This window comes from Ranitomeya variabilis, chromosome 7 (assembly GCF_051348905.1).
Source record: "Ranitomeya variabilis isolate aRanVar5 chromosome 7, aRanVar5.hap1, whole genome shotgun sequence".
Classification (NCBI taxonomy): Eukaryota; Metazoa; Chordata; class Amphibia; order Anura; family Dendrobatidae; genus Ranitomeya; species Ranitomeya variabilis.
Window position 1 is genome coordinate 230,911,949 of NC_135238.1, and position 10,882 is coordinate 230,922,830.

At 49.8% G+C, this 10,882-nt stretch overlaps 1 protein-coding gene across 1 annotated transcript in view; it reads right to left on the reverse strand.

Annotated features, from left to right (window-relative positions):
- The window catches only part of GLB1L (galactosidase beta 1 like), a 23,920-nt gene extending 18,462 nt beyond the window's left edge, over positions 1–5,458 (reverse strand). Inside the window, exons 1-4 of the mRNA XM_077273117.1 lie at positions 5,305–5,458; positions 3,297–3,466; positions 1,829–1,979; positions 668–728 (exon numbers count right to left, since the gene is read on the reverse strand). Of these exons, the coding sequence (XP_077129232.1) occupies positions 668–728; positions 1,829–1,979; positions 3,297–3,466; positions 5,305–5,358 (436 nt within the window). The 5' untranslated portion in view covers positions 5,359–5,458. The remainder of the gene's footprint in view (positions 1–667; positions 729–1,828; positions 1,980–3,296; positions 3,467–5,304) is intronic.
- Between the last annotated feature and the right edge of the window lie 5,424 nt (positions 5,459–10,882).

The window sequence follows — 10,882 nt, forward strand, 5'->3', positions numbered from 1 at the left end:
CCAAAACACTGAATTCTGGGAGCCTTAATGATGGAAAGCGTAAGAAAACCTGCAAAATCCGAGCCGCCCATCCTCACACTACAGACTGACGACATTTTTCTGGCTTTGGAGAAAAAAAAAAAAAAAAAAGTATTGATGCTACTTTTATTAAAAAGTGCCAAGTTTAGCAACATGGCGGGTGATCACGATTGGTTTTACACCAAAAAGGAAGAGTGTAAAAAAAAGTCCCAAATTTTAGCACCGGCTCTTTAAAATAAAAAAATAAATAAATAAAAAAAAAGGGCGTGGAAAAGTTTAGGAAGTGATACTCCTGGCCATAGAAGTTGGAGAGCTCCTGTCACAGCACTGACACCGCACCCCTGTCCCTGATACATCGCCCCCATAGTGTTTTTGACCCAACCTGTCAGGTTTATATTTGCCATCCAATCTGCGGCCGTCGTGTTATAGAGTACAAGGAGCTGAAGAGATTGATATATAGCTAATTACAACTAGAAACTTTTTTTTCCATCCTCTCTGCTCACGCTGGGGTTAAGAGTCCAGTGGGCGGTGCAGAATAATGGCTGTCTATCACTAAAAAGGACCGCCCACTGGACTACTTCTAGAAATAAAAATATAAGGTCATATTGGACCAATCAGCTCCTCCGAATCGCCAGCTATTGTGCCTCACCTGGATCGGAGGCGCGCAGACTGATGTCCTTCTTATTCAGCAGCCAGGCGGGGAGTCCGCCCTAAAATAAAGAGCACATGAAGCCTCAGAGTTACAATCCTCGCCAATGGCACAATCCCCCCGGCTGACTGGAGGGGGCTGCTGACCTGTCCATCCCCTTTAATTATCACAGGGTACTGAATGAACAGTCTGACATTCACCTGCTGCGCTGTCCCTCCCGCCGTGCTTTACACTGCAGCTTTGCTTGTTCACATTACCTGCTGCATATAAGCTGAACGTCGGCGCGTAAAGAGCTCGTTTTCATTAAACTGATGCCTCTGACAAAGATCAAATTTCCCCTTTTATTTAGTGTCTTGGAAAGTCCCGAGATTTACTTTACAGGAAGCAAAAACTAAATATCGCCATAATAAAACCATCAGCTGACCGGACGCCGACACCGCGAGACGGGACGACGATGCAAGTCATAAAAAGGGCCAGGTTTATCAGTAAGATGGGGGATCACCACTGGTTTTACAACTATTTCACCTAACTGTAGACAAGCAGAGCCCAACAGCAGCACAGAGGATATCAGGAAACTAATCTGCTGGATTTACTCGTCTAACAACCCAGAGGGGGCTCGGAAATGTTCGCCTCCATTTCATAGCCCTGATTTCTAGATCGTTCGGGGTCCCAGACTGAATACAATCAGCAGATGAATGTCCTTATATGTTCTGTGCTGCTGTGGGAAGAAATAACAAGCGACCATCTCTTTGTGCAGGGCTGCAGTGTAAAGCATGGGGGAAAGCACGGGTCTGTGATACAACAGGAGATGATCAGACTTCTCTGCCAGACAGTGGATCTGAGCTGAAGCCACTGGCTATAGATGAACCTGATGGGACAGAATTAAAGGGGTTGTCCATAACCAAACAATCCCTTAATAATAGGCCAGGGGAGGTGGGGGTCAAAAGAAAAAAAAAAAAAAAAAAAGAAACCCCTTGGGCTGGCACTGCTCCTCTGTACTTGGAGGGGTACTCCAAGAGACTGGGAGGAAAGGAGCCTTTTTGTTGTTCTCTTCCCCCCCAATCTTGTAGTTGACAACCCCTTTATAAAAAGCAGATGTAAAAATCAGACAGATGAACAGTCGCAGACCCCCAAAATGGCGGCGGCTGCACAGGTCCTTACCATGTCCCACTCCGCACAGATATAGGGCCCCGGTCTCATGATGACCAGAAGTCCCAGCTCCATGGTCAGGTTCAGGAAATGTTCCAGATCGTGGTCTCCTCTGAAGTTAAACACCCCGGGCTGCGGCTCATGGAAGTTCCAGGGCACGTACCTAGAGAGCGAGGGGGGATGATAAGTGTAAGGGCCGGCGGGAACCCAATGGCCCATCAGACTCCACAATCTACGGCAGCTGGGAGACTTTCCTAACACACGGATCATCGACCACATTTCTGCAGACTTGTCTATGGAGGTAGCGACACTCAGAAAGCGATCTACAGGATCCTGGTCCAACACCCACATTGGTAATCCGTGGCCCCCAGAGCAGAGACCTGCGAGCCTCCCTGGCGCCTCTGCTGAATAGTAGGTCCGGTGTCATTATTACAGAGCAACGCTCACAAGGCATCGTACTGGGCCGACTAATCAGTGGAGGCAGCAAAGGGAAAGGCGGCAGCAAGGGGGAAAGGCAGCGGCAGCAAGGGGGAAAGGCAGCGGCAGCAAGGGGGAAAGGCAGCGGCAGCAAGGGGGAAAGGCAGCGGCAGCAAGGGGGAAAGGCAGCGGCAGCAAGGGGGAAAGGCAGCGGCAGCAAGGGGGAAAGGCAGCGGCAGCAAGGGGGAAAGGCAGCGGCAGCAAGGGGGAAAGGCAGCAGAAGAAAGGGGGAAAGGCAGCAGGAGAAAGGGGGAAAGGCAGCAGGAGAAAGGGGGAAAGGCAGCAGAAGAAAGGGGGAAAGGCAGCAGGAGAAAGGGGGAAAGGCAGCAGGAGAAAGGCAGCAGGAGAAAGGGGGAAAGGCAGCAGCAGCGGCAGCAAGGGGGAAAGGTAGCAGCGGCAGCAAGGGGGAAAGGTAGCAGCGGCAGCAAGGGGGAAAGGCAGCGGCAGCAAGGGGGAAAGGCAGCGGCAGCAAGGGGGAAAGGCAGCGGCAGCAAGGGGGAAAGGCAGCGGCAGCAAGGGGGAAAGGCAGCAGGAGAAAGGGGGAAAGGCAGCAGGAGAAAGGGGGAAAGGCAGCAGGAGAAAGGGGGAAAGGCAGCAGGAGAGGTCCAGTTTTGCTCAACTCCAAAAAAAAACAAAAAAAAACAAACTTGTCTGCTTCCCTTCGGAAATGGGTCCGGCTGGACAGGATGTCCGGGAGTGCGACGTGCAGAGTAGAGCGACCCCTTTAGTCTCAGGTTCGGTTGGGGGTCCCAGAGGCCAGGTCCCCACCAATATTCCATCACCATTTAGTGCACATGAACAATTTTTTTTTACGTTGCAAAAACGGAAACAAATAACCAAAACCGCCCAACAGATTGATTAGAAATGGACGCCTCGTTTGTGCCGCCTACGTGCAATGGCCGCGTCTGATGGACACACCGAAGAGGGCAAGCACCGAGTCTGCCATCACTGACACGAGGGTCCGGTATTGGACGTGGGGTCAGCGAGGAGGTGAAGAGCTTACACTTGCACCGCGTTCAGCCCGGCCATGTACATCTTCAGCAGCCGGTCCTTCCAGTAGGTGGCGGGGATCCGGGAATAGTGGATGCTGCCCGAGATGTAGCGGAAACATTCCCCGTCCTTCAGGAAACAGTCCCTGCTGTAGTCTATGGTGAAGGACGGATCTCCCCAGACCTGCAGGAAGAGACACCAGGATATGGATAGGATTGGTAATCAGTGTCAGATAAATGGGGGTCCGACACCCCCGGAGCATCCACCAATCAGCCGATACCAGGTCTGAATCTGGGACAGCACAGCGCCGTACCCTGTGTAGTGGCCGCTGCTGGGTACTGCAGCTCAGATCACATGTGACTGCTGCAGCCAATCGGTGGCCACAACCTTGGTCACATGTCTGGACTGGACGGGCTCAGTATGTCTTGTTCTGGATAGACAGACACGTGACCGACGCTTCACTGCTGTGGTCGTGATTGGCTGCAGGGGTCACATGCCTGTCTTAGTTAGAAGAGGAAGTCTGGAGACCGGCGGGGAACCCAGGCAGCGCTGTGCGCGAGGGGCCCGTAGGTGACAAATGCCTTTAACAAATAAGAAGGCCCGGACGACCCCTTTAATGTCTATTTTTTCTTCATTGTAAGCGCAGTGGGATACATGCCATTGTTCCCTGTTGTCAGCCATTTCAAGCCTGAGACAAATATTAAAACATACACTATTGGTTAACAAGAGATAAGCCATTTCCGCCGCCACTGGCTCTTTAAGTTAACCTTACGTGTCCCAGGTGTGATGAAGAAAAACAGAAGTGATTCTCCTGAGGGTCCCAGGGGCTGAAGATTTCCTGTCCTGATCACGTCCTGGTTTACTATACTCAGCGCGATCACTGACACACTGTAACGACCGGGCTGATCACTGACACACTGTAACGACCCCCCGATCACTGACACACTGTAACGACCCCCCGATCACTGACACACTGTAACGACCCCCCCGATCACTGACACACTGTAACGACCGGGCTGATGACTGACACACTGTAACGACCCCCCGATCACTGACACACTGTAACAACCTCCCGATCACTGACACACTGTAACGACCCCTCCGATCACTGACACACTGTAACGACCGGGCTGATCACTGACACACTGTAACGACCCCCCGATCACTGACACACTGTAACAACCTCCCGATCACTGACACACTGTAACGACCCCTCAGATCACTGACACACTGTAACGACCCCTCCGATCACTGACACACTGTAACGACCCCTCCGATCACTGACACACTTTAACGACCCCTCCGATCACTGAAACACTGTAACGACCCCTCCGATCACTGACACACTGTTACGACCAGGCCGATCACTGACACACTGTAACGACCGGGCCGATCACTGACACATTGTAACGACCCCCCCCGATCACTGACACACTGTAACGACCCCCCCGATCACTGACACACTGTAACGACCCCCCCGATCACTGACACACTGTTACGACCCCGCAGATCACTGACACACTGTAACGACCCGGCCGATCACTGGCACACTGTAACGACCCGGCCGATCACTGACACACTGTAACGACCCCTCCGATCACTGACACACTGTAACGACCCCTCCGATCACTGACACACTGTAACGACCCCTCCGATCACTGACACACTGTAACGACCGGGCCGATCACTGACACATTGTAACGACCCCCCCCGATCACTGACACACTGTAACGACCCCCCCGATCACTGACACACTGTAACGACCCCCCCGATCACTGACACACTGTTACGACCCCTCCGATCACTGACACACTGTAACGACCCCTCCGATCACTGACACACTGTAACGACCCCGCCGCAGATGCTCAGCACAGTTCTGCTTGTTTTCCGTCTCTGGATGTTCACATTCACTGACAGCAGCAGACACTGAGCACAGGGAGAACGTGGCGCAAAGTTCATGACAAAGTTGCAGAACTTTCTGTTATAGATTCTATCAGTGGGTAAAGTGGCCGGGAACTCACCAGGGGGCACAGAGAGACCCCCGCCAGCACCGCCCAGAGCGCCCCCACAGCCATGATGTCCTGCGCTGCCCCGGGGTCTCACAGATAATTCATCCTCCTCCAAATCCTGCTTCACTGCCCCATCCCCGTCATGTGACCATCCGCTTCCTACTGCCAGAGTCTGCTGGGTCCTAAAGACTGGATGTATCAATCATACCAGAGTCCGCAGGGTCCTAAAGACTGGATGTATCAATCATACCAGAGTCCGCAGGGTCCTAAAGACTGGATGTATCAATCATACCAGAGTCCGCAGGGTCCTAAAGACTGGATGTATCAATCATACCAGAGTCCACAGGGTCCTAAAGACTGGATGTATCAGTTATACCAGAGTCCGCAGGGTCCTAAAGACTGGATGTATCAGTTATACCAGAGTCCGCAGGGTCCTAAAGACTGGATGTATCAATCATACCAGAGTCCGCAGGGTCCTAAAGACTGGATGTATCAATCATACCAGAGTCCACAGGGTCCTAAAGACTGGATGTATCAGTTATACCAGAGTCCGCAGGGTCCTAAAGACTGGATGTATCAGTCATACCAGAGTCCGCAGGGTCCTAAAGACTGGATGTATCAGTCATACCAGAGTCCACAGGGTCCTAAAGACTAGATGTATCAATCATACCAGAGTCCACAGGGTCCTAAAGACTGGATGTATCAGTTATACCAGAGTCCGCAGGGTCCTAAAGACTGGATGTATCAGTTATACCAGAGTCCGCAGGGTCCTAAAGACTGGATGTATCAGTCATACCAGAGTCCGCAGGGTCCTAAAGACTGGATGTATCAGTCATACCAGAGTCCGCAGGGTCCTAAAGACTGGATGTATCAGTCATACCAGAGTCCGCAGGGTCCTAAAGACTGGATGTATCAGTCATACCAGAGTCCGCAGGGTCCTAAAGACTGGATGTATCAGTCATACCAGAGTCCGCAGGGTCCTAAAGACTGGATGTATCAGTCATACCAGAGTCCGCAGGGTCCTAAAGACTGGATGTATCAGTTATACCAGAGTCCCCAGGTCCTAAAGACTGGATGTATCAGTCATACCAGTCCACAGGGTCCTAAAGACTGGATGTATCAGTCATACCAGAGTCCGCAGGGTCCTAAAGACTGGATGTATCAATCATACCAGAGTCCACAGGGTCCTAAAGACTGGATGTATCAGTCATACCAGAGTCCGCAGGGTCCTAAAGACTGGATGTATCAGTCATACCAGAGTCCGCAGGGTCCTAAAGACTGGATGTATCAGTCATACCAGAGTCCGCAGGGTCCTAAAGACTGGATGTATCAGTCATACCAGAGTCCGCAGGGTCCTAAAGACTGGATGTATCAGTCATACCAGAGTCCGCAGGGTCCTAAAGACTGGATGTATCAGTTATACCAGAGTCCCCAGGTCCTAAAGACTGGATGTATCAGTCATACCAGAGTCCCCAGGGTCCTAAAGACTGGATGTATCAGTCATACCAGAGTCCGCAGGGTCCTAAAGACTGGATGTATCAGTCATACCAGAGTCCGCAGGGTCCTAAAGACTGGATGTATCAGTCATACCAGAGTCCGCAGGGTCCTAAAGACTGGATGTATCAGTCATACCAGAGTCCGCAGGGTCCTAAAGACTGGATGTATCAGTCATACCAGAGTCCGCAGGGTCCTAAAGACTGGATGTATCAGTCATACCAGAGTCCGCAGGGTCCTAAAGACTGGATGTATCAGTCATACCAGAGTCCGCAGGGTCCTAAAGACTGGATGTATCAGTCATACCAGAGTCCACAGGGTCCTAAAGACTGGATGTATCAGTCATACCAGCGTCCACAGGGTCCTAAAGACTGGATGTATCAGTCATATCAGCGTCCCCAGGGTCCTAAAGACTGGATGTATCAGTCATACCAGAGTCCACAGGGTCCTAAAGACTGGATGTATCAGTCATACCAGCGTCCACAGGGTCCTAAAGACTGGATGTATCAGTCATACCAGCGTCCACAGGGTCCTAAAGACTGGATGTATCAGTCATACCAGAGTCCACAGGGTCCTAAAGACTGGATGTATCAGTCATACCAGAGTCCGCAGGGTCCTAAAGACTGGATGTATCAGTCATACAAGCGTCCACAGGGTCCTAAAGACTGGATGTATCAGTCATACCAGAGTCCGCAGGGTCCTAAAGACTGGATGCATCAGTCATACCAGCGTCCACAGGGTCCTAAAGACTGGATGTATCAGTCATACCAGGGTCCACAGGGTCCTAAAGACTGGATGTATCAATCATACCAGAGTCCACAGGGTCCTAAAGACTGGATGTATCAGTCATACCAAAGTCCACAGGTCCTAAAGACTGGATGTATCAGTCATATCAGAGTCCACAGGGTCCTAAAGACTGGATGTATCAATCATACCAGAGTCCACAGGCTCCTAAAGACTGGATGTATCAGTCATACCAGAGTCCACAGGGTCCTAAAGACTGGATGTATCAGTCATACCAGAGTCCCCAGGTCCTAAAGACTAGATGTATCATTGCTGCTAGGGTCTGCTGGGTCTTAAAGACTGGATGTATCAGCCTTAGGCCACATCAACATTTTCCCAATAAACTTGCAGTGCTGAGCATGCAGACAGGCAACTTAGATCAGCAGAGTCATGTATGTAGACAGGCAACTTGGAACAGCAGATTTGAGTATGCAGACACGCAACTTGGACAGCCAAGTTGAGCATGCAGACAGGAAACTTGGAACAGTAGTGCTGAGTTTGCGCACAGACAACTTGGCGCAGCAGAGCTGAGTATGTGGGCATGTAACTTGGAACACCAGAATTGAGTATGAGAGCAGGTAACTTGGAACAGCAGACCTGATTATGCCAACAGGTACCTTGGAGCAGCAGAGCTGAGTATGCAAACAGGTAAATTGGATCAGTAAATCTGACAGTATGCAGACAGGATGCAGTCAGGTCAGGGACCCATCCGATTTGAGATTACCTTGACGTTTGGTGGATGGGCTTTTGGTTATGCACCAGTTCAGACTAGATTGCTGTTCAGTCAGTTTTTCTATATTTACTATGTACTATTTTTTCTGACTTGAACGCCTCGCCCTTCACCATGCTGTGATTTTAACTACATCCAAACACAGTTGGTTCTGAGCTTCCTATAAATGTAGGCTTTACCATGTTATTAGCCAGAGGTAAGTGTTCACACTAGGCAGTCAGCTCAGGTACCCATCCGATCTGAGATTACCTTGACGTTTGGTGGATGGGCTCACATTTTTTGGCCAAATCTTGTGCTAAGCATCTCATGTGTTTTTTCATAGATTTCACAAGCCAATTATGCTATTCACATTTCATGTATCGCACATTTCCCTTGCTTTAGTACAGTTGAGTGCAGCCATTGATCTATTTGCTATATATGTCTTTTTTGGTTATGCACCAGGTCAGACTAGATTGCTGTTCAGTCAGTTTACCTATATTTAGTATGCAGACAGGTACATCATTTAAATGGCGCTGTCAAATATTGACAGCAGCATTTAAATGGTTAAACTGTGACAATCACAGCCAGCTTTGGCCACTGCAGCTTCTTCGGCCTGGTATGAAGCAGATTCTGCTCCTGATCCGGCTTCATACTTTCCTTATCAATCCATGATGAAACTGTACGAGTGTACGTAATAGGTTATGAAGGGGTTAATTTGGGGGTCCTGTGTACAAGTCAGAACTGGGGTCTGAATTAATTTTACAAATATGAATTACATTTGAGGTCTGAAGGAATTTTCGGATCTGGGATCTAGAGATGAAAGTCAGGTTTTCGGTCTGAATGTAATATAATTTAGGGTTGTGGGTCTGAACTGTTGTGTCCGGGGTCTGGTGTCAAGGTCATGTCGGGGGGTCTGAATTCATATAGGGGTTTGAATAATTTGGGGTAAGCGGGTCTGTACTCACGGCTGAGCACTGCCGGAGGTCTCCATGGGGCTGATTTATGTGTCTGCTGTGGTCTCAGTGGTACAGAGCAGAGAGCCCCATACTCTTCTTACTGAAGTCTGATTGGGTCTCGGAATTTATTCCACAGGTGCTTTTGGTGTCGGAGATAATTCTATGTAAAACTGTGATTTGTCCATTATAAATGAACAGAACCACACACACAGTGCGAACTGGGCCCTAACTGCAGATATGCCACCAAGAAAGAGAGCTAATGCATCACTAATCAAACAGCTCCTCCTCACTGTGCTCCGCTCCAGGGGCCTCAAGGACACCGTTCTCTCCTGGTTCTCCTCCTATCTCTCTGACCGATTCTTCACTGTATCTTTTACTGGCTCCTCTTCCTCCTCCCTTCCTCTTGCTGTCGGGGTTCCTCAAGGATCAGTCCTAGGCCCCCTCCTGTTCTCTTTGTATTCCGCCCCTATTGGGCAAACAATCAGTAGATTCGGTTTCCAGTACCATCTCTATGCTGACGACACCCAATTATACACATCGTCTCCTGACATTACCCATGCATTACTACATAACACCAGTGATTGTCTGTCTGCCGTCTCTGACATAATGTCCTCCATTTATCTAAAACTGGATCTGTCAAAAACTGACCTCCTTGTGTTTCCTCCCTCTGCTAACCTACCTATGCCCGACATTGCCATCTCCGTGTGTGGTTCCACCATTACTCCCCAGCAACACGTCTGCTGTCTTGGGGTCGGACATGATTCCGAGCTTTCATTCACCCCCCACATCCGATCACTGGCCACTCTTGTCACCTACACCTCAAAAATATCTCTAGGGTTAGACCTTTTCTTACCTTTGACTCTGTGAATGCTCTTATTCATTCTCGTCTGGACTATTGTAACTCTCTACTAATCGGCCTCCCTCCTACCAAACTCTCCCCGCTCCAATCTGTCCTGAATGCAGCAGCCAGGATCATATTCCTCACCAACCGTTACACTGATGCCTCCACCCTGTGCCAGTCATTACACTGGTTACTCACCTGATGCAGAAAACAATATATCACTCTCTCCTACAAAGCACTCCATGGCTCAGCCCCACCTACATCTCCTCTCTGGTCTCAGTCTACCACCCTACCCGTGCCCTCCGCTCCACTAATGACCTCAGATTAACATCCTCAATAATCAGAACCTCCGTCTCCCGTCTCCAAGACTTCTCTCACTCTGCGACAATTCTCTGGAATGCACTACCCAGAACTATTTGATTAATTCCCAATCCCCACAGTTTTAAGCTTGGCATAAAAACGCATTTGTTCAGACTGGCATACCGCCTCATCTCACTTATCCAACTATCCCCATTTCGCCCATACAAAATGTCCTTCAAACCAGGACCCTGGTATCATGTTCTCACCCTCCATGCCCGGATTGGCCCTCTGTGCCTGCACTGTACACACACTGGCTGGTGACTGGCGCAGACAGCGCCAGACTGTAGCTTGCCAGCATCCCGGCCCTCACTGCTTTTGGTATCTGAGTTATGCTTATTCTGTAATGTCTTTAGTGTATGCAAATTCCTGTAACGCACTGCGGAATACGTTGGCACTATAAAAATAAATATATTATTATTAAATTTGCAGCTTTTATTCGTCCAACCA